The sequence below is a fragment of the Conger conger genome, chromosome 13, assembly GCF_963514075.1.
Source record: "Conger conger chromosome 13, fConCon1.1, whole genome shotgun sequence".
Lineage (NCBI taxonomy): Eukaryota > Metazoa > Chordata > Actinopteri > Anguilliformes > Congridae > Conger > Conger conger.
Window position 1 is genome coordinate 15,817,902 of NC_083772.1, and position 25,422 is coordinate 15,843,323.

Consider the following 25,422-nt stretch of genomic DNA (forward strand, 5'->3'; position numbering starts at 1 on the left):
AACGGCAACAAAAAAAGTGCAGTCAAACCGCTTTCATGCGTTTTGTGCAGGCAATATGCAAGGGAAACTGCGCATGACGTATGGCCTCTGGGCAACGCGCTTGCATGTCGTCAGGAAACAGTGGACTTTTCTGCGATTTCTTCGAGGGACATAAGCCGTCCTTAAGACGCGAGGTAGTGTAGCAGTTCGACATCTGCGCCATGTTCGAATAAGCAGTTAAGCAGACTTGCCTACTTTATGTATTCCTGCATGCAACTTGTATACATTCACCGAGCACTTTATTAGGTATTTATTAGACTTCTACTGCTGTAGCCCATCAATTTAGAGGTATGATGCGTTGTGTTCAGAGATGCTCTTCTGAATACTACTGTAATATATAAATAACCACACATACATATGTGTATTTATTTGCGTTACTGTTTATCTGCAGAACTGCTGCTCACTTGATTTTTTTCACCATTTGCAAACTCGAGAGACTAGTGTGCGTGAAAATCCCCGGAGATCAGCAGTTTCTGAGATACTCAAACCACCCTGTCTGCCACCAACAATCATTCCACAGTCACTTAGATAACATTTCCTCATTCTGATGGTTGATATGAACATTAACTGAAGCTCCTGACCCGTATCTACATGATTGTATGCAGTGCACTGCTGCCACACAATTGGCTGATTCCATAATCCCATGAATAAGTAGGTGTAATAAATTAAAAAGGTTCCTAGTAAAGTATTTTACAGGTTATTACATACACAGATACCAATATTGCTTTACCTTGAACGATGATGCTTGTTGGAGTTACACAACTTACTTCTGAGACTGAGAGTAAACCATAACACATGGTCGCCAGAGGAGGGCGTAATATCCTTGATTTCCGAGTGGCGTCATTGGTTTCCTGGCAACAGTCCGGGCAACCCATCAATCCGTGTTACAAATAGAACACTGAGCCTAAGCAGAGTGCATGCATGTTGGTAAAAATCCCGGTGCTGGGACGGAGCAGACAACTCTACACCGAGCAATGGTGCTGCAAATCTCAATTCGTATTCCCGCCACCTCTGTTCTGCACAGATAAGCATAAAAGGTGTTCAAGTCCACGTAAGAAAAAAAGAAGATGCCGAAAGGCTTAACACGACATCAACAACCTACAAAGAAGAACAGAAGAACGATTCGTAATAAGTTGTGATACTAAGTTGTCTGGAGCAGAGGGTCGTTTCATTGCGCTGTACGGAAATACGAGCGCATTTTTTATTTTATAATTCAGTGGGGATTATTTCCACGAAACCGTGTAAAACATATGGACGTCTAACTAATGCATTATATTTAGTTTCTAAAATATTATTTCCTTCTAAAGAAATCAATTCTGGAAGAATATACCTGCGTTTTTCCGAGAAGCTAGACTGAACTACTGGCCAAATAGTGACGAATGATGGTGAAATTCCATAACTCGGACCTTTGGATTGCTTGGGTGGCTGTACTTTGCATGGAAGGTAAGTTTATGCAGTCCCTGGTCTGAAGGGGAGAAAACTTAACAGCAGCCTAAAGCTGGTCTAACAGTCGTCTTGGTTATGCTGTGTTCTTGAACGTTGGCCTACATTAATACATCTGTCCATTAAATGTTTTTTAAATATCGTATTTATTCTGTACTTAATACACAACAATAATAACAATAATATCCTATTCATTCTGCATTTAAGTTTGAGTATTATCATAGTGGACACATAATGGACGCGTAACCTACATTTTTAATGTTCTCACCAACTGACAAAATTACACTTTACGTTTCGCATTGTTTTAGCTATATCTTCGGTAAATATTTTCTTCAGATTGTCATGTGGAAGTTAAATATCTAAGGTTTGTGACTTCGAATTGCATCTCGCGTCAAATGCAGTTGATTGCATTCTTAAGACAAGGTTAATTGCATAGGCTATTAGCCATTAGCAGGAATCATATTTCTCATAATACATAATTGGAACCAAAGCACGTTTTGCACGCTTTTTAAATACTCATCCATATTGGTAGACCGTGTTTTGTAGCTAAATATGAAAGTGCATCAACATATATGTCTTACAACATGTTTAATTATTATTATTTTTTTGAATGGGGGGTGGGGAGGGGATTAGGTTTATTTTATTTTGACACACATACTGTGGTTGCGGAACGCAGAAGAACAGTGTTTGAACTGTAAAGTAAGGTCCAGACGGTAGAGCTGTGCGCCCTGGTAATCCCCGTGATTAAGCGGAGCACCCGTGCCCACGTGAGGAGCTTTGTTGTTGCCTCTAGCACGTGAAGCCAGAAGTTCCAGAATGTAGTATTGACATTTTTTTTTTTTTTTTTCAAGAAATGAGTCAATCGAATTTGGCTAATTCTATGTAGGCCGACCATTTGCTTTACAATCTTGGGATTTCCACAACATTTGTGGTTGCAAGCATAATTTAATAAAGGCCATGAATGGAATCGATAAACATCGACTATTTTCTTAACTAAATACTGATAAAATGGGAAAGGCAAAATCATAATTCTCATAAATATCCATGGACACTTATTACTTCCTTTGCTTCGAAGTGATGATGATTCGTAGAGGATCAGAGAGCTTGGGTACACTTAATTGCAGTATCCAATGTAGCCATTCCATTGATTTAATACGGCGTGCTACCTTAACACAAATAGTAAAACCGAACGATGTAGATAGGAGAGGTCTGTCTACACTGCCTTGGTGAGGGAGTCTGACATCATTGTCACACAAGGCAATCAGTTTTTATTCCCCATTGGCTGCGTAGTGAAAGGTCAGTGCAGGACATGTGATCTATAGTGGCTGATATACCACGGTTTGAATAAAAATGTATTGATTTTCAAAGAAAAGAGGATACACACAGGTGCAAGATAGCTATTCTTCCTTTAATCGATCTGTGACAAAGCTCTGCATGTACAACTCCCGGAAGATCAGTGCTGGTTTTCTTGTTCACGTCATTCTGGTTTTGTTGCTGTTTTTGTCCCCAGCCTACGCTTCAGTGTTGAGCGTGTCCTTTGGTTTCCCCACTGTCTGTCTAAATATTATTAAAGGGATGTCAGAGCACTAACGTGGTTACTGTAATTATAGTAGTTGATCACTTTATACCACCCAGAGTAAGACATGGGGGAGGGTATGTAGCGGCCTGTAGCGTAGTGGTTAAGGTACATGACTGGGACCCGCAAGGTCAGTGGTTCCATCCCCGGTGTAGCCACAATAAGATCCACACACCAGTTGGGCTCCTGAGCAAGGCCCTTAACCCTGCGTGGCTCCAGAGGAGGATTGTCTCCTGCTTAGTCTAATCAACTGTACATCGCTCTGGATAAGAGCGTCTGGCAAATTCCATTAATTTAATTTGTAATGTAATGTAATGTAATGTACTATGTCTCTAGTTGGGTACGCACTTTGTTGTACGACTGTCTGCTAAATGGCAATAATGTAATGTACTAGGAAAGTGTTGTATGTGAAGCGTGGCATATCGTGAGAGGTCGTCGGAGTCGAAACGGCATGTACATGCAGGATCATTGCTATTATTTAGCTAATGAGTCAGCTAATGGAGCCCAGGCAACAAAGCGGCCGACTCAACAGATTTTAGCTGCCTGATGCTCTCTCAACCGTTTTGGAGGTGAACCTCAAATGGTTTTCAATTTGTTTGGTTATTAGGATGCAACTATAGCAGTAAATGTTTCCCCTTGGAATTTTGTACCTGATTGTCTTTGAGTGTGGTAATTCGGAGAAACAGCGTTTCTGTGGCGGATAGGGACGGTCCACATGGATCCCATTGACGTGGCACTCTGGGCTGTTACCAGTCAGTCAGTCAGAATGGACATCTTCCTGTTCCCAACAGCCAATTCCTCACAAAATGCTGTTCTGAGGTCAGTTTCCTGTGCACAGACAGGTAGATCCCCCATGATATATGTGACCTGTTCAGGTTCTAGGTCTCACAAGATCTGTTCAAGATCTCGGCCTTATGGATCTGTTCAAGATCTCGGACTTACACAAACGCCAAAACAAATGTTTTCACGTGATCTGTGTTATTTGTTATTTTCACCTTCTCCTTTCACAGTTCAGTTTTTAAACTCTTAATCAGTCTGTTAGCTGTTCCGACCATTTTAATGGTTAAATGAATGCAGGGCATTCTTTCCTTGCGAGATGATTTGTGTTACACAAATAATTACATACTGCTTAAGTTTATCCACCACTTTTCCATAATTTAAATCTGTCAATTTTTAACTGCATAGAGTTGCCCCTTGTTTGCTGTCAATCTTGCAAATCGTGTAAGCTTGGCTGATCTACATTATGCAGTGCTTTTGACTCCTAGATTATATAATGATGGCAGCTGAAATCTATCTATCTATCTATCTATCTATCTATCTATTACTTTTATCAATACATTTTCTGCAAGATTCTTTGTTGTGTTGGCCCTGACCGGCTCTTAAACTGCTGTAAATGAGGTCCTTCTTTGTCGAGAAACCTTTCACATCCAGGAACATTTCTGTCTCACGTAATCTCAGTTGGTTTCCTTAACTGTGGAGCTCAGAGCAGGGCAAATGAAGGACAAGCTTTAGCTATATGAAGCAAAAAAAACCCTGTGCTCTTGCATCACAGAATTGTAGAAAATTGCCTTGACAGAATGAAATGGCTGATTGGTTCCACTTTTTTAAGTGGGATCTTGGACCACCCCTTACTGTGTGGTTCTGGAGTGCCTGTTCTAATGATCCGACAATAAGTCTCCAGGGCCTTTGGATCCAAGCTGGCACACAGATCAATTCTGCAAATTAATTTGATCTGAAGCGGTGGCCCTGAACTTTTCAACTAGCTGTTATGTATGACATGTGCAAATACACAGTACGTACAGTAAAGTTTACAGAATTGCACTACAGTTTGTGCTGCATCTGTCTTTTAGCTTCATTGAAAAATAAGGGAGATAGAGAGTTAGAGAGATAAACGGAGGGCAAGGGAGAGATTAAAAATATATATATTTTAATATTTTTCATGTACATATATAGGCGGCACGGATGGTGCAGTGGGTAGCACTGCCGCCTCACAGCAAGGAGGTCCTGGGTTCGAATCCTGGTCGGCCGGGGCCTCTCTGCATGTTCTCCCCGTATTCGCGTGGGTTTTCTCCGGGTACTCCGGTTTCCTCCCACATTTTTACATTTTAGTCATTTGGCAGACGCTTTTAATCCAAAGCGACTTACTAGTGCATAGGTTCTTCCACAAATTAAAGCTTCACATCCATAACTAGTAAAATAGTAAAAAAATCTGTGCGGAGTTTGCATGTTCTCCCCGTGTCTGCGTGGGTTTCCTCCGGGTACTCCGGTTTCCTCCCACAGTCCAAAGACATGCACGTTAGGCTGATTGGAGAGTCTAAATTGCCCGTAGGTATGAGTGTGTGAGTGAATGGTGTGTGTGCCCTGTGATAGACTGGCGACCTGTCCAAGGTGTATTCCTGCCTTTCGCCCAATGTATGCTGGGATAGGCTCCAGCCCCCCGGCGACCCTGATCAGGATAAGCGGGTTCAGATAATGGATGGATGGATGTACGTATATATTTTTCCAGTTTAAGTTGATCCTCTGTTTTATGTGTCATTGCTAGTCATTCTATTGTTAATTGAGAGAGAGAAAGAGAGAAAGAAAGAAAGGAAGATAGAGAGAGATAGGCAATGATTGTGGGTGCGTTATCTATGATGGTGTTTTTGGAAAATAAAATAGTGAAGTATTTACCATGTGCCCTCTGCAGTTGACCAGACTTGTAGGATATTTTGTATATGCTACATGTAGTTATACGTAGCTTGATACCTGTGACAACATGCAACGCTGCTCAAATTACTTATCTGGTAATATATAAGAAGTAAAAAACAAAATGCCGTGAGCAGGATTTCTATACTCATTTTTATATTTTCTCCTACTCTTTCACAAGCTCGCTCCCAAGATTTATTTTGCATGTGTGTATGTAGCAGATAGCCCATTCCCCTGCACCCTGTGCCCTATCTCCTGTACCCTATGCCCAATCCCCTCCACCCTGTGCCCTATCTCCTGCACCCTGTGCCCTATCTCCTCTACCCTGTTGTATCAGTTACCTTCATACATTTTCAGACACACATTCAATGACATCTCAGGAGAGATGTTTAAAACTACATCCAATGGCATCCCAGGAGAGATGTTCTCAGCGGTTGTGTGATAATGCTGGACAGATGAGCACACGCATGCAAACATGAGACCATGCACGCAAGCACTGAACTCTGAACTCTGAATGAAGACAAACCTGATTTCATTTTTCAAAACAATACTGGAGAAATGGTTAATTTGTGGTCATCCAAAAAGAGAAAAATGGAAGGAACAACATGAAAATAGATGCGAAATGTACAGATTTTTGCTCTAAAAAGGAGCAGCTGGAATTTGTGTTGAGCAGATGGAAGTTTCCACCTCGATTATCTTAAACTATAAATAGCCTCTCAAAATGAAAAGACCTCTGGGACTGCAGATGAGTGCAGAAGCGCAAATGACAGAGGGGAGATGACGAGAGAAGAAAGAAGGGGTTGAGGGAGAAGGGCACTAATTCTGGCTAAGTGTATTAGTAAATGTGTAATTAGTAAAAGTGTATTAGTAAATGATTGGGAAGGCAGTGTTTAAAAGAGGATCAGCCTGCTGCAAAGAATGTGCTAACATGTCTCAAAAAAGTTTTTTTATAAACCTAGAATGTCTGTCTTCAGATCTTAATCTGGCATGTTCTGTTCACAACATTGCGCTGCCCGCTTTGCCTTTGAGTGAGATGGTCATGTGAGCTTCAGTTGAGATGGTCATGTTGCCGTGTTTGGTTTAACCGGTGGCATAAGTTACGCAAGTCTACATTTGTAGTTATCTTCACACCTTCAATACTGTTGTTTTGTAATGGCAATACACTTTTATTTAAATAAAATCAATAAGTAAAACATAAATAAAAAGAGCTTCAATGATGATGTTATTACTCAATATAACCATAATATATGCACACAATACTCAGTACCATCAGATATAGCCAGTTCTGAACGAGAATGCTCATGCTAACAATCTTCAGTGTGCAGATTTTGTCACTGAAATGATTGTGCTGAAATCTAATGTGGTAGTTAAGTGTTTAATTTTTGGACTGGTATCAACGGTATTTTAGAGCAAAGAAACACTGGTGTTAAAATAGTAACATCATGACTGCACACACTCTGTTTGGGTCAGACATGGGGGCACACACACAGCAATGTGTCATGGGTCTGGCAATTAGTTATAATCAGTAAAATTTGTTTACTTTTTTTTTGGATGTCCCTTTTAATTGAAACACATCACATAAAGATATAAGTATTCACATATAGCTAGCTGAAGGAGCCACTGCAGTCCCGAAATGTAGGCTTCAGATTCAGATTCTGGAATGGAAATCTGGGTGCAGATGATCCTTCTGAATAAATGAGCTGTATTTTAGCTGTTAATTAAATACTGAACTCCATTTTGACAGTTCTTTGTTGTAAATCCTGTGTGAACAAATCACATTATTTCAAAGTATTTGAAGCGAAGGAAAGCTAAATGGGTTTGACCTTACATGTAAGTGTCTTTTTCTACACGTAAATTTCAAATCCAGATCCGTTCTCAGTTAAAATCTCAAAGGGACCAATTAATAAATAGAACAAAAGACATTCACACTATCAGGTGCCTTCTTTACTTGAGACACTATAATACGGTATACAGCCATCGTAACATTGCAGCCAGCCTGACTGCACCCTGCGAGTAGCCTTGCCTTTGAGAACAGAGCGCTTCCAGAAAGTTGAAACACAGAAAGTGCACAGTAAATGCATCTTGAGCGGATAATTACCAGATGCTATAAATACACTGGGGCTAATTTCACATTCCCGCAGAAAATGATTTTTCAAATTACACACAGTGTCCAGAAGAATCCCTTCTGGTGCTCAGCATGACGCTGGTTCCCCTGTAGGGATGACCCTCACAGTTCTAGGCAGGCTCCCCACTTCTTGATTGCCAGGAAATAATCTTTTGTGGAGAAAAGCTTTTTACAGTCCGAGGACTGTCTGGTTTCTTGCTCTTACCTGGATACATCCATACAGATATGACAGATGAACTAAGGAAACTGAATACCAGGTTTTGCTGAGGCTAATATGTCAGCATGACCGATTTTGAATAGGATTGGCTAGATGGTATGTATGTGCAGCATATTCTATGGAAATATTGCCTTCTTCAGTGTACCCATAATGCAGCAGTGTTAAAGTGAGACAGAGAGGATGAGCATGTTACACGAATCACAGCTCTAACATCTTAAGGATTAAGGCCAGTTTATAGTCCAGCGACAGAGTGTTGCTGCAACCAGCGATGTGCAATGGATATCGCTGGTCGCTGCAACATTTGGTTTGTACTCTGGTCGACTGGGTAGCGTTTATGTATTTTTGCTAAGGACAACGCCGGCAGTCCACATCAGGCAATAGAACTTTCAGAAACGTTAACCGATTTCAGACTATAACCTGGCCTTTAGGCTACTATATTTTGATTTTTTAAACACAGTTCACTCTTGTGTACAGTAAATACACAGGTCATATGCTGTACTGCTTCATACCTTTCTTGCTCTTTGTAGTCATATAACAGTTTTAGGATAGAATTAAACTTTCACAGTTATCTTACAATAAGTAATTTGTTTCACACGTTTCCTCACCTAGAATTAGATTTTTTCATACTTTCATTTGAAATAAACAACTGTGGTTCTCAGGTACAATTGAGTTTAATTTAAGAGAGCATAATTTAATGGCGGTTATCAAAAAGAAAATAGACTATTCCATTAAACATGAAGTTTAAAGTTTAATGACTGAGTCCTGATTAATTTATCATAAGCTGGGTGGTTCACGCGAACAGCTGCAGCCATCTTGTCCTCTGTCACTTTGAGCTCGCTGCTGCTCGCAACCTGATTAACGTCTGACCCTCATGTCTGAAAGAAAAGGAATACCACTGATGTGTCCGTCGGTTAAAAAAATATATTTTACCTCTATTGCCATTTTAATTGTATTGGTGTATTTTCCGTCATACATATGCCGATTCACACTCTGCTGGGTGTTTGGTCCTCAGGGTGTACTTAAAAGGATTTAGCAGGTTGAAATCTAGTTTAGTTTTGCCTACCGTTTTTTTTTCTTGCTGCAAACCAGAAGAAATACAATTATCCAAATAAAAGCCATTTGAAAAGCACTTTGAGTAAAAACGTAAAAGACAGCCATCAAAGGGAATGTATTTGAATTTGCGTTATTCTTTTATCTGAGTTCATCCATCAGGACAGGCTTTGCGATGCCAACTGGTGATACACAATTGTGTCAGGTACATCTAAACAATACTTGTCTTGAAAGAGGTTCATATTTAGTGACATCACCCCCCCCTAGCCCCCACTTGTTTTTTTGCTCAAACAAAAACATGCGTCAAGTCGGACACAAATGAGAATGTGTCAGAATGCCAGGTTGGGCACCAAATTTGCTAACTTATAATTCAACATTGACTGTGCAGTATATTACTGTAGGCTGTACAGAGCTGATGCATCCTCTGAAGAGAGTGTGTTAATTCACTAGAGTCTTCCTTGGCCTTCAAGCACTTATCAAAACCATGTTTGTATTCACCATACTGTGTTCATACTAACTACACTGTGGTTATATTTAGCATATTCTATTCACACTCACCACATTGACTTCATACTCACAATATACCCCCTCTATTCTTGTATCAAATATTTTTTCCTGCATGGTTTCCCATTGAAAAGGAAGTTGGACCCATTTTAATGTATATTGCATCATGTACTTAAGATATTTTTTCTTGATATTTTTATCTTGAAGCCTCTTGCTCAGGTTTTCATTGTTGGTGAAATGAGAATTTGTTTTGACATGATGCTACCTGGTTCCATGAAGTTCAGAAAAGCAGAAAAAAATTTGACTTTCTGTGGGTTTGTAATCTTACCACTGTGTGTGTGCGTGCTTGTGTGTATGTGTGGGAGAACACTCACTCATGCATAGGCAGTGATATGCGTTATTTTCCCATTTTGTATTTGAATAGCATCTTTCTTTTACCAGCAAATATTAAAGTGCAATGAATGCCCCAGTGTCACATGGTAAGCTTGGCCTTAATACAATAGTCTGTGTTATTTCCCTTACAACTCTGCCTGTCTATACATGCTGTGGTTTTACTGTGCTCTGATCCCACTGAATCAATAAGACTTAGGCAAGCAAACAATAGCATAATGTAAAGATTTATGTATGGGCTTTAGTACGAGGTGTGACGGGGATCCCAGGACAGGGATGGGGGCCCATTAGTGTGTTATCCCGCAGCAGAAAGGCTTTTAAGCAGATTCTCGGCTGTGCGAGGGGCATTAGGCACTGGGCTGAGGGTAATGGAAAGCCAGCCTTACACGCTCAGATCAGTAGACTGCAGAATTAGACAATGTGTAAAATATTAAAGTGCTCCTCTGGTTATTTGTCCCAAATCTTCTGCTAAGACTGGCTTTTTGGGCAGATTACAGCAGGCGGTTCCCCATGCAGTGGTTTATAGATTATGGATGGTATGGGCTTTCTGCATCTCTGTGTCCAGGGAAGGGCTATGGTTTAGGTTGTGGTTAGAGTTTTGGTTAGGGCCTCTATTCCTGATCCAGCCCTTCCTGCCAGGTGGGAACAGTTGAGGTAACAGCCCCTTGCAATAATGAGGATGCCAAGCCCCCAGATCACCACATCCACCCCAACACGACCAGGGAGCTGTTGCTCCAGAAATCACCACCCTCAGTTTTGATTGTTCACTCCAAAAGGAGTGGCTCACCTTCTGAACGCTGGTGAGCCTGTTTCAAAATGGGCTTTTGCTTTTTACCATGGAGGTTCCCTAGGTAAACCACACAAGACAAATACAGTTTCAGAGTTGTCTTTTTCCTCCAAGTGCACAATAAAATAAGTTACCTACCGACTTGTTCAAACCGTACACGTGCTTCTGAAATGGATTCCAGGAACATAATAAAGAGAGAGTGTGAGAAAGGAGCTAAACTGAGCGTGTATTCATGAGAGCAGAAATAGATGCAAACGATTAGATTATCTTGCATAATTGGAATTTAAGTGCCATCGACATTAGGAGGGGGAACGTTTCTTTAAGCTTCACTGAGGCCCCATTATTGTACTCATAATGGCAGAAGAGATGCTGTTCTCCATTGTTTAATACATGCCTGGAATGAAGATGAAAGCCCCCTCTGTCAGAACCCTGCATGATAATATGGCTGAGCTTTGCAAAATGAACGCAGTTATAATTAATCCGTATTCAATTTGGGGTGAAATATTAATTAAATATCAGCAAGCAAATGAGCCTGTGTGAGTTAGTTTTCTTGCATAATTCTACGCTTTCTTTTCTTCATGGACTGTGTTGTACAGCGAAAGGGGTTTACCCGTCTGCTCAGAGGCCTCAGTTCTCCTGCCGAACAGAGTGAGTAGCTCCTCAGTCTGGTCGCATACCTGGGAATGTCCTGTGTTCACTGTTGGTGTGAAAGGGTCAACCCGACCCGGGATATCTGTCCCGGTACCGCGACCCTGCTCATGACTTGGGAATTACAGGAGTTACTGTGGACAAATCCCATCTCTGCTCTCTAGCCGCACCCCTCCCACACCCCCCGGTCTTTTTGGGCTTGTTAGCGTAACCGCTCCGACCCCGATTCCACATTTCCCCCCTGCTTCTCACTGGGCAGCCTGAGGGCCTTTGGGGCAGAAGGTCCCAAACATGGCTTCTGTTTATCCTGGAGGACCAGCACCTGTTTTCTTACATAATGCATCATGCTTTATTTCCCTACCAACCACTGTGGAGGATCCAGGTTGGCTCTGTAAAATTGTCACATGTTTCTGAGACGGAAAAAAAAACTTTGCTCGAGGGTGTTGCCATCTTTTTATTTTGGTAAAAGAAAAAAAAAAGTATTAAACATTGCAGGGCGTAGGGGTGAAGGTTTCAGAGATTTTTAAAAGTGCTCAGTCAGAGCTCCACAGGGCTGTACCATGCCCGCTTCCTGGCCATTGGGGGTAGCGCTGGTATCCTTGGCGATGGGGCTGGCTGGCACCAGACACAGGGCCATTCATTGCTCTGGCTCATTTCCATTTGAATACATCACTACTTGTGAAAACAAGCAGCTCTCTGTTCCCCTCCTTAAAAGCTTGCTGAAGCTTTTGTGACTTCCTTTGTACCCATTTAAAAAAGAAATCTATTTCTATTCGTGGTTGGGAGTTTGGGGTGGTTGGAGGAATCGGGCAAACATCTTCTATGCTGTTTAACACCTTAAAGAATCCCCCAAAACATTAAAATTGCTGGGGCAGGCAAAAAAAGTACAGCTGGTAACTGCAGAAGAGCGTTGAATCTGTCATAAATCCCTCATTATCTGTAGGAAAACTTCCAAGCACTAAAATCCATCAATAATTAAAATGCAACATTTTCTTGATGCTGGTAGTTCTTTGAAGGTTCCCTATTAGAGTAGCATGGCTTGAAGAGAGCACTGTGCTCCCACATCAAGGCCAATAAAATGCGCTGAATATGCCGGTATGTGCCCTTGGCCATCAACCACATGTGCACCACTACCAGTAACCACATTCTGGTTTTCTGGGTTAGACTCTGGTGGAATTTAATTAGCAGATGCTCTTAACTTTGCCTTTCCATGAAATGTTTCTTTACAGAAACAATATGGTAAATCCATTTTGATGGATGTAAATTCCCCAAACAGTGTGTTTGTGAATACAACAAATACAGTTCCTTTTAATTGACGGAGCTGTGACTGCCTTTGTAAGTGGGGCCAGGTGGTCTCATGGAATCACGTTTGCCATCAAATGTTCAGCGAGAGTCAACTTAAACAAAAACTAACTTAAATGTCAATAAATCAGGCCATGGGGTCACAGGGTTAATCTGATTCCTGCCGTGCCCACGTGCCACCATCCTGTCTCAGATATGGTCACCTGTGAATGAGTCCATGGTGTGGGATAGCCTGTCCCACTGGCGGTCATCGGGATCACTGCCACCATAGTATTTTTTCAGAATCCTGTTTTCTTTCGTAAGCAGGTTCACAGGCGAGTCTTGCAGACACCTCTTCACTCTGACGACAGTCGCAGACGGTGAGATTTTCTGCACCGCATTTCTAAAAATTCAGTGTGGAACTCTGTGTGACACTTCAACGGAGTGTTTTTTTTTTTTATTCCAATAATTGCGTGATGTAGCCTCTTGACTCACTAGATCTCCATGGAAACGGATATATTTTCTACCTGATATTAAGGTGGCAGTGTCAAAGTGTGAATAAAAGTCCTGATGTTCAGGTAATAAAACCCTGAGAAAACCCCAAGAGAAACATTACATATGTATGTATGATTCATTGACATACTAATGAAATGCCTATGTGCAATATTAATCAGGTTACAGTCTTTAATGATTAATCAAATATTCTTGCTGTAATCCAGTTTGAGTCCCAGGAGGGCAATAATTTAAATACAACTGACAAAACTCCAATGAGAAAATTATACTAAAGGTTGACATCAGCTCAGCATAGTCACCTGTAGTAGGTTAAGCTGCATGATTACTGAAGGCCTCTTAGCGTGCTTGACTTGACTGGACACAGTTCACTGCAGTAATCTGTCCATGTTTGAAGTATAAAGTGAGGCAGCACTTAACATGAACCTGACTAAAATTAACATAATTGTCTTTGAATTCTCTTTGCTTTTTTTTGCAACTGATCAAACATTCTAGAGGATGTGCTTGTGCTGCAAGTTTCGCATCACAGTATTTGGACCTTTTATTTTTATTATCACCCATTTGTTCTAAGCTGTAAAATGCACTGAATTCTCCAGAAAACGGACATTTGGAGAATAATTGTTGCTTGCAACTTTCAGTATTTTGGAGATTGGCGATTACCTGTATTCACCCCAGTCCGCCACCCCACCCTTACCTGTGTTCACCCCAGACTCTCATTCTGGTCTTACCTGTGTTCATCCCAGTCCCCCATCCTGGTCTTACCTGTGTTCACCTCAGTCCCCCACCCCACCCTTACCTGTGTTCACCCCAGACTCTCATTCTGGTCTTACCTGTGTTCACCCCAGTCCCCCATCCTGGTCTTACCTGTGTTCACCCCAGTCTCCCATCCTGGTCTTACCTGTGTTCACCCAAGACTCTCATTCTGGTCTTACCTGTGTTCACCCCAGACTCTCATTCTGGTCTTACCTGTGTTCACCTCAGTCCCCCACCCCACCCTTACCTGTGTTCACCCCAGTCCCCCATCCTGGTCTTACCTGTGTTCACCCCGGTCCCCCATCCTGGTCTTACCTGTGTTCATCCCACTCGCTCATCTGTGTTACTTACAGGTCTAACAGAAAACACGGCAACTCTCTGTCACTTTTCATGGTAAATGGACTGCATTTATATAGCGCTTGTATCCAAAGAACTTTACAATTGATGCCTCTCATTCACCTGTTCACACACACACTCACACTCCAATGGCAATAGGCTGCCATGCAATCCAATCAGCTCATTGGGAGCACTTGGGGGTTAGGGACATGTCGAGACAGCCAGGGCCGGGGATCAAACCAGTGACCTTCTGACTGCCAGACCTCCTGAGCTAACATTACCCCATGATTATTTATCCCTGTGGTGAACTTCAGCTGTGACCATCAAAGAAAAGCAATTCCAAGGTTTTTAACGTACTCTGTTGGCTTTTCCTTTTGCTTCACTATACTTGCGCTTCTTCACCTCGCCATTGCAATAGCTAGTGCTCTACAAACGCTCCCCTGAAACCTGATCCCTTCACACAGGCTGTGTACCCACATCAACCCATGTTCCACAAAGAAAAGAGCATCCAACCCTCTGCAACCCTGAGTGCGAGAAAGTAGACCACAATACAGCAGCTTCAGAAACAAGACATGGTTCAGTCTGGGCCATTACGATGTGTTCTTTATACTGAAAAGTCAAATGTGTTGACTTCGGCAGATGCATGTTTATTGCAGAAGAAGGCAGGAATTACTGGGTCCAGCTGGTGTAGTTCAGTCCATGTTAATATTGATCTTTCCTAAAGAAACGGAAATTGGGTCATTAAATCCATCCTGCTCTGGATTCTGATTCAGAGTTCTGATTTAGTCCAGATTAGATCCAATCTGACCCAACCAGCTACTGACAACCATTCCTCTGCCGATAAAAGAGAAGCACAAAGGCGGAAAACACGTCAAGATGTCTACCGCTAGCACTGGTCCCCACTACCATTGGTGAGGGCTGTACATGGCACAGAGAATCTGCTCCCGAAGATACATCCAGACAAGGGCTGGATTGATAGAGGGGAACTGACCTCCTGGATGAACTCCACAAAGGTTTTAGATCATCTCACCATATGTGAGGCTGGAGACAATGTGCAATTTAAAGCACACAAAGGACTGAATATCCAGGACAAATGTGCTTCTGAAGAGGGACCTCACCCACCACAGAATGTCAGCTTTCACTAGCTTCCATAAACCATCGACACAGACAAATGGTACAATGGTAGGAAATGGGCTGGATTTTACAGTATGGCTTTGTCTGCAAAGGCTGAACTTCACTGTTTTTATTCTCCCAGCTAATGTGGACATATCTGCTCATTGTGTAACTCTGCTGTTTCTATTCTCTTGGGAATAATACACTGTAGACTCATTTGTACACTGTAGACCAGGGGTCTCCAATCTTATCCTAAAAGGGCCGGCGTGGGTGCAGGTTTTTGTTTTAACCCAGCAGTAACACACCTGATTATACTAATGAACTAATCGTGGTCTTTAATCAAGACCTAGATGAGTAGAATCAGCTGTCTTAGTCCTGTGCTAAAACAACAACCTGCACACACACCGGCCCTTTCTGGATAAGATTGGAGACCCCTGCTGTAGACATTAGTAACAATATCTGCCTACCTGTACAATTAGACAATTGATGAAATAATTTGTAATATATAATTAATGGTAACATATTAGTTACATACACAATTAAGTGTAATTCTTGGAAAGCAGGACTTCTTATTGAACAGTTTACTTATTGAAAGCAGAGGTGGAGGTGGATGTTGATGGGTTTTTTCATTGTTGACTGAAAGAATTTCAAGTTGTGTGTGCTGTGTGTTGTGTTGTGTGCTGTGTGTTGTGTTGTGTGTGTGTTTGTCTGTTGTGTGTGTGTGTGTTGGGTAGGCACATTCTGTGGCTGTTAAAAAAAAAAATAATTTGATAAAAAATATATTTTAAAAAATCCATTACTTCCATTAGGCTACAGCTAATGAGATCATTTGTGATCAAAACATGAAGTTTCAAAAAGAAATACAGAAAGTGAGCTGTTAGTAATTGGCAAGCTTGTGGATTAAAAATATAAAACACTTTTCCTCAGCTATGATCCAACTTCACTTGTGACTCATTATTTGTGAGGAAAATTATGTTTGGATTTTATTAAATAAAAGCACGCACCCAGCCTCATTTGAGCTTTTCTGGGCTCTGGAAACAGCACATTTAAACAGTGCAGGGTCTCCTTGCTGCCTAGGCTTGTCTTCATTTGCCCATTGTATTACCTGCATTTTGGATTACCTGCTTTGTTGTTATTCATGGACTAGTGGCAAACACAGAGATTTACGTTTTACAAACACTGCTGTTTAATCAACTCATTTATTGGGTACCTGTGTATTGTTTTGCTCAGACCACGATTGAGTAATTTACTGCCACTACATAGACAGAACCTATTTAGAACGCATCATTCACAGTCTCCCAGCCACACTGCTTTTGACTGCTGTTTACAGCCCAGTGTTTTTACGTTGAGAAACCAGTCAGAACATAAACACACAATGCAGTTGATGCTTGTTGATTTTCCAGAGTTATGTTAAAACATGTGCCATGACTGGAATATTTGAATCCATAGTTTATAGCCTGATTTCCTGAGATCTTTAAACAGGCAGTTGCTGTGTGCTTGCAGACACCTGCCTGAGAAGTGTTGAGTAGAAGATCACAAGGTCACAGACAACCTGCTTCAGTAGGAAGGTGTATATTTTTAGGGCTGCAGACCTTGATTTAAATATCGCTCTAATATATTCAGTGTGAGATTTATGCATTTAAATGTCGTGAAGTATCATTCCAATGATTCTCATACAGATATTAGCCACAGCCATGTAAAGTCTCCGAAAGTCTCTTCCTTTGCGCATGTTGAGATTATTTCCTTGAATATCTTGTGCTTAAGACACATTAGTACACATTAACCTCCATTAATTAACGCTCCAAATTGGAAGCCACTGTTCTAGCTAGGTCACACCGTTACCATAGCCACACACACACACACACCATATGACTGGATGTCTAATTCTGCCATATACCACCAGAAAGAGCCAGCTGCTCTAACTTTGACCCCTTTGCCCTGTGATCTCGTGAGTGTTGGCCTATGGAGTATACTCTCACGGTCTATTTTAAGTGCATACCCTTTAGTCATTTATCACCCAATCCTGGCCATTTGAAGAACTAAAACCAAAAACTGCTGCGAAACTACAGGTAACAAAGTTTTTCAATGAACTTGAATAAAGGTCAGTGCTATGCTGATTTCTGAATGTAACAGCCAAAAACCAGAAGGGTGTTAGCATTGGGTAGAAACGTGTTAGTGGTGGTCTGTAATTTTGTAGAAGGGTGTAAAATGGGTCTGTAATTGAGTAGATGGCTGTTAGCCTGGGTTTCCGATTGGGTATAAGGCTGTGAGTGTGGGTCTGTAATTGGGCAGAAGAGCTGGGTCTGTACTTTGTTCAAAGGGGGTTAGAGTGAGTCTGTAACTGGGTAAGATAGTGGTAGCATTAGATTTTTTCTGTATAGTTTAGGGAACAAAAAAATACTTGCAATGCTCATTTTTTGATGTGTATGATTTGAAAAATGTAGCGAGAGTTAATATGCTGTCAATGAAGATTAATTGTGTTAATTGCGATGTGACACTTGAATGAGTAGCCTTCTAATTGGCTGTAAGAATATTAATATTTCCCTTATATGGGACATTTTGCTCCCTTAGCAATGAAGACACTTGTTCAGGACCCCTTTCTAGTGTTTTCATTTAGGTCCTAATATCCATAAGAATTGGATTTGTGCCAAAGTACCAAAAACAATCTCTGTCCAGTTTTACATTACCATTCTCCTGCACCCTCTCATGAGCTTGACCAATAACAGGCTGTTTTAGTGACTGTGTCTTCAAGGCTCAATAATATCAATGGACCTCTGTTCTGATTGGCTGGCTACAGTAGCTCTGCAACCAACTGAAATCTGTCTGTGCCTAGTGCTTGGATTTCTTCCGGTTACAAGGTGGGCCGTACTGAAAGGTGGACACTGGCAAATTAGCGTATAGTTGTGACGTCATAAAGTTACAAATGGTTCCAGCAGCGTGTTGAAATGCACCATTTGTTAATACAAATACATTTCTTGGGGACTGTTTTGATACTATTTCGGCACTTTCACAGTGCACCTACAAATTCTTTATAATCCACATACTGTAGCAATCAACCTTTAAGCAATGTAAATGAAAAAAGGTTGGGAGAATTTAAGGTTCAAAGGTAAGACTGGGAGTCTCTCCATTTCCAGGTCGCCAGATCTCACCTGTAGTCATGCAGACATAACTCATGATTGCTTGGCCATTATGTTAACAGGAATGGAATTAACAGTGCATGTTGGCAGACAGAAATACTGTATTAGTGTGTATTCGAGCTTGCTGGCCATTAATGTACCCCACCCTTGCTGTTGTTTCTTACATGACAATGACTTTCACCAGAACAGATACAGTATAACAACATTTTCAAGAGATGATTTATAGAAAGTGTATTATGAAAGCGACAAATCCAAATGAATAAACAAAGGAAACCAGAAGTGAAGTCAGCAAGCTGATCAATATTTTCAGACATCTCAGTGACTCGCACTTGCAGTTCCGTGAGGTAATAGTTGTGCTGCGCTGTCTCCATGGCAACTGGATTTTTTTTAACAGCGCATGCTGTTAGTGCACTTGGTAATAGTTCACCTCTTCAAAATGAAAATAGACAAAAATCTTGAAATATTGGATGTCTCCCACAGTGTAAAGCTTCTGTAAAGTGATCAATGATCCTTTCAGAGGCAGAAGCAGAATTCAGGCCTGATATGTCAGTATGCAAAGAACAGGATAAGTCCTCTTTACATACCACCTCCCACTCCACACACACATGCACACACACACACACAAACACACACGTCTGCGAGCGTGCATGCACATACATGTGTTATGCATGTAACACACACGCAAGTGCACACGCATTCGCACCTACCCTGAATACCTGCATTACTCAGGGAGAGAACAGGCAGGCTATCTTTCCCTATTTCAGCTCTGCTACTGCGCTTGGTGGTGGGGAACATTTCAGCGCGCTTGACATTCACGCGCTTCTGCGGCGGCTCAGGACAGGAGTGGTGACTTTGGGGCTGAGTGCTTTCTCCCCGCTTGACGTCTGATGGAATGGCTCCGTTTCTATGGCGCTGAAAGACAGCCTCTTTAGCCAGAAAGGAGCTGCCATTAGAGCGAATGCTGAGAGGCTTTGAATGTCAGAACAGGAAAGGAAAATGGCATCTTGGAACACTGTTTTTTTTTAAAAATAAGAAACTGTCATGGTATGAATTATTATAAGGAATGTGGGGTTTTTGTACAGAATTGGGCCCTTATCCTTGTGTTCCTCGACATGTTTGAGGTAAAGGATTATATTTACACCCATTCACATGTAATGCAGTCAGAATGTGGATACTCAGACACTTCATATGACTGATTGAGCTTAAAGCTCTGTCCCCCTTTCAGTGTTTCTGTAGGTCATTATTTTCAAGTCGAGCATGAAGTCTTTATATTTCTCCTTGACCCTTTCAAGCTCAGTATTATAGAAACAGAAGAGCAAAGTGAAATGTATTTCCATAACAATGCAGTGTGTATGAAATGGTGAATTTTCATCTGTTTGGAAGATTTGTGGTGTGCAACAAGCCTGTTTGTGTGAACAGTGGGTGTACAGATAAGAACATTCTGTGCTGTGTGGAATTATGATTTTAACTATGAAGGAAAAGAGCTGCCAAAATAAGAAAGCAATACATGAATTCATAATGAATAAATGTCTCAATAAATATGGAAAAATCTTGAAATTTCTAAAACCTGTATTCATTCATTCATTTCAGATCTGGTCTACCATATTTTACAAGCCAGACCATATTGTGCTATTTTGGTTCAGTAACTCAATACTTTTGCAATAATACAAACTAATAGCATGTTTTTAATTATTTGAGTGTACTGAAGCTATTACATTTTGAGTGCATATTTTTCCAAATTATTCATTAGCAATAGTGCTGTGACATACTCTTGTGTAAGTTTTGGTCATCTTTAGGTTTCATATTAATGGAAAATGATTTATTTATGGAGCTTATTTGTTGACTTCATGTAAGATAAGGCATGCTTAAAGTATATTGGATTTAGTTGACTGCGACGGGCCCTTGTCTGTAGACCATCACAGAATACAGCGTTCAGAAACTACTGAAGTGAAGGATGTGGATTGTGTCTGAAATAATCTGGTAAACTCAAAAACTCCTACAGTCTATATACAAGTCTTACTACAACACATTATAATAAAAAAAAACAATAGAAATAATAAATATTTTAGGTTTATATCCATATATTCAGCTAAGCTTTATCTACAACACATTATAATTAAAAAAAAACAATAGAAATAATAAATATTTTAGGTTTATATCCATATATTCAGCTAAGCTTTATCCAAAGTGCTGTACAATTGATACTTCTCATTCACCCATTCATACACACACTCATACACCAACGGCGATTGGTTGCCATACAAGGCACCGACCAGCTAGTCAGGAGCAATTGGGGGTTAGGTGTCTTGCTCAGGGACACTTCGACACAGCCCGGGTGGGGGATCGAACCGGCAACCCTCCGACTGCCAGACGACTGCTCTTACTGCCTGAGCCAATGAGACGACTGCTCTTACTGCCTGAGCCATGTCGCCCCACATTGTCCTGCAAGCGGGTGGCGGAGAGGATGTCATGAAGTGGCCAGGCTGAAGATTCAGCCTGAAGGAGAGGGGATGTAAGCCTGGGGAACATGAGAGGTTTTGCAGGCGCTCTGGAGTAAAGATTATACATGCGTGCGTTTTCATTATTGTGATGAATACATTAGCACATAGACGCTCTTATCTGGACGATCACATTTTACCACAAGCATTTTTCTTTCTTGGAAATTGGATTTTGTAATATTGCCGGTCATAAATGTCCTGTAACTTGCATGTTCATGTAATACTTACAGGTATAAAATAATAATAAGAAATTAATAATAATAATAATAATAGAAGAAGAAGAATAAAAAAGCTGACTACTTTTCACCTTAGTGGCATATAGCAGATGCTCTTATCTGTCAGTGCACAGATCAGGGCCTGCAGTGTGCTGATTCCCTGCAGGGGGGAGAGTGTGTTCCCCACAGAGGCCTCAAGTACAAGTGAGACGTGATTGGCAGCTTGGCACCTGCTCTGTTAGTCATGACACATGCTGCTCTGATTTGTGAGTGACATAATGGGCATTGCCTTCCTCCCATCACAGAGCACAGACACATGATGGGCATCAAGTGAAATGTTATTGGTACGGAGTTTGTCTCAGAGAAGGCAAAGGCATCCATGACAAGGAAAAAGTTCCCGGTGCCTCCTCTGCTCTGAAAACTTCAAGGATAAATGAGGAAGCAAGCTGTGTTCAGCTGATGAGGCTATTGAGGGAATGTGCTTGTAAATATCATTTATAGTTTGTGCCTGCTGAGTCATACTGCATCCACTGCATCCATTACATCCACTGCATTCAGGGCAGTCACTGCATTCAGGGTAATCACTGCATTCAGGGCAGTCACTGCATTCAGGGCAATCACTGCATTCACGGCAGTCTGCATTCAGGGCAGTCACTGCATCCACTGCATTCAGAGCAGTCTCTGCATCCACTGCATTGACATGACTGCATTCATCATTGTGTCTATTTCAGGAATTAAACAGTCAATTCACTGTCAAATTTAGTAATCAGTTTGCTCCTTTATTATTTTGCTCAATAACTCAGCTGGCAGCTAAAATACATGGATGATTTTCAAATATGACTGTTGTTAAATAATATTGCAAAATATTGAATGAAGGCGTTACATAACTTAGTTGTCATATTGCTGCACAGTATCAACACAGGGAGCCTGAAGCTACAGCTGATATGGTCAATCGCACGCAATTGTCATGACGACAGTTCTTGTCATTCTATTGGCAGTTTGCAGAGTTCAGTCAATGCCATGATTGACTCACTTGATCTGTTTGGTTGCTGCTGTCTTTGGCTGTTAAAGCAAAGCTTGGTCCTGATGTGCAATTAGCATTTTTGAGGTTACTGAGAGCCCGGATCTATGTTCTATAATTACAGCACAAGCCGTACCAAGGGTTTTAATTCAATATCTACTTGCATATCTAGAAAAAGAAATCAATGCATCAATTGTGACAGCACTTTGTACATGAAATGAGTGCATGAAACAGGGTGCATTCATGTTATAAACAAGCACTGGGGTGCCCCCGAAGATCAAATGAGTCAAATCAGTTTGAAATGCGCTTCTTTACCTTCCTGTGGTGTGATGCGCTCTGTAAATATTGTGCTTTGCAACAAAAACAATCCCGCCAACGTACTGTGTACCAGGTCACACACACATGCACATCCACACATGCACGCACACATGCACAAACACACTCACTCACACACACAGTGCACATCCACACACACACACACACACACACACACACACACACATACCAGCTCACACACGTGCACACACACGTCGACCTTTGCAGTTCTGCGTTGATACATCATGACTGCTTTGCTGCAGTGGCTGATAGCTGAAGCCTGCAATCAGGTCCTTAGACAGACGCGTCTACACCACATGCAAAAAATGCAGTATGCAGTATGTTATCCATAAGCAAGAGAGGCTACAGAAACAACATGTGTAGGCTGCCATGGGTTAAATGGCATGAAATTACGTCTAATGAAGTGGGTGGGCTATTCAGTGAAATTACAGAGGGTGAACACAGATAGGTACACACACACATACACACACTTGCATACACGCATGCACACACACGCACACACTGTCTGGGGTTATATATTTTGTGCGGTAGAAGGGGCTCTTGCCAAACGTATCAGCAAAAGACACGTCAGTGTATTGCTTTTAACTCAATGCATAAATAAAATTCTGTTAAGATTTGGATTCAGGGATCCAAATGGTAGTTAGTGCTTTTTCTTTCATTAAAACTTTATTTCATTAAAGTTTATTGATCAGAAATTGATAATGTGTGCTATACATTCAGCAGCTGTTGCCACGGTAGCAATCAGTTGATTGTTTTTCATCGAATGTATGAAAGCCCTCTCAAAATATATGAGCACAGAAATTAATGGGACTGTATACTGTATATCTGAAATCAGAAAAATAAAACTGTACCTATACAGGTGTATAAAAGGCACTATGCAGTATGTCATAGAATATAATCAATTATTCACAAAGAATGCTGTATACATTTCACTTTTTTGTTTTCTTTACTCAGTAATTTATGGAAATGTTATAACCTTATTTTTAACTTAACCTATGCTTTAAGTCAAAATCATCTAATTCTGCAACAGACATGGGCCACAATTTCTGGCACCCCTGCATTTTGTGCATTGTGAACCATCCCTTTGCCAAGATAAGATAAGAGTCATGTAATGTGTTGAGAGAAATCATAGCAGGGGACATGGCACCATTCCTCCATGCAGACTCCTTGGCCTGGCCCTGTGGACTCTCCCGCTCACCCACAGGCTTTAATGGGGGTTAGGTCAGTCACTGGAATGGCCATCACAAAAAGCTTCATTCTGTGGTTAAGTTGTTTTGTGGACTTTGAAGAATGTATAGATGATTGTCCTACTGGAAGATCCAACATCCCAGTTTCGAGGTCTTTGTCTTTGCTTACTGAAGCTGATTAAGGGCATACTGGAACCATTCACACCAAGTGCAAAATAGTTTTTTGTATCTTCCAGAATAAAATGAAAATTTGGAGTCAACATGTTCTAATAGTAATTACGAATTGATGATACTGATCACCCCTGCGGAAAAAGAATATGCGTATGTACAGGGTACATAAAATAGGTATGTACTGGGTGCATAAAATACGTATGTACAGGGTGCAAAATACGTATGTACAGGGTGCATAAAATACATATGTACTGGTCGCATAAAATACGTATGTACTGGGTGCATAACATACGTATGTACTGGGTGCATAATATACGTATGTACAGGGTGCATAATATACGTATGTACTGGGTGCATAAAATACGTATGTACTGGGTGCATAAAATACGTATGTACAGGGTGCATAAAATACGTATGTACTGGGTGCATAAAATACGTATGTACAGGGTGCATAAAATACATATGTACTGGGTGCATAACATACGTACGTACTGGGTGCATAAAATACGTATGTACAGGGTGCATAAAATACGTATGTACAGGGTGCATAAAATACGTACGTACGCTCCCCGGCTTATTCAAGAGCTGAAAGTTTATCACAGCTGCTTCCAACCTTAACGATCTTTAGCTGTGATGTTACTTTACAAACAGGGCTAGCAATTTCCTATCCCAGCTGCTGCTCAATTCTCTGTGAGATGTTGTTCTACAAATGTTTGTCTATCAAAGCATCCTCCTGTGTGTACACTTGCGTCTTCTTCGCAGAAAGTTCAACATAGTTCCAGTTATTTGTAAAACTAATTGTGGAGATGGGCATTGTCAGGCATGGGCATTGTCATTCAAACTTGAGTGATTGACAGTGATTTGTGTGATTTATATTGTTCCTAAAAAATCACATAATAAAACCCAGGAATACTTTGAGACTCACAGTCGATTCTAGTATCTCCAGGTGACAGCATTTCATGCTCATAAATATGAGAGACTGCTACAGGCTGAATGGGAAGGTGTGTGTTTGTGTGTGTGCATGTGTGTGCGCAAATGTTTGTGTGTGTGCGCGCACGTGTGTGTGTATGTGTGGGTGTGTGCATGCCTCCATGGATGTGTATGTGTGTCTACATGTGCTTTTGTTTATATGAGTGGCGCGTGTGGCCGACGTGCATATGTCTGTGGTGCGTACGTGTGTTGACCATGTGTGTAGGTCCGTGTATGTGTTGCGTGCACATTGCTCATGTGTATGCGCATGTATATGGAGTCATATGTACGCACTGCGTACCCATACGCTCTCCATGTTGGGATCATGTGTCTAATGTGAAAATGACGGCTGTAGGCAGATCAGGACAGTTGCAGAAGCTTGGCTCCTGTCTTTAAGCTGAAAGCTTGTTGCAATAGATCCACTCTGTGGA

At 41.2% G+C, this 25,422-nt stretch overlaps 1 protein-coding gene across 1 annotated transcript in view; it reads left to right on the top strand.

The window, feature by feature from the left end:
• Positions 1–975: 975 nt before the first annotated feature.
• igsf11 (immunoglobulin superfamily member 11) overlaps positions 976–25,422 on the top strand; it is a 90,007-nt gene continuing 65,560 nt past the window's right edge. The window contains exon 1 of the mRNA XM_061218263.1: positions 976–1,482. Within this exon, the coding sequence (XP_061074247.1) occupies positions 1,419–1,482 (64 nt within the window). The 5' untranslated portion in view covers positions 976–1,418. The remainder of the gene's footprint in view (positions 1,483–25,422) is intronic.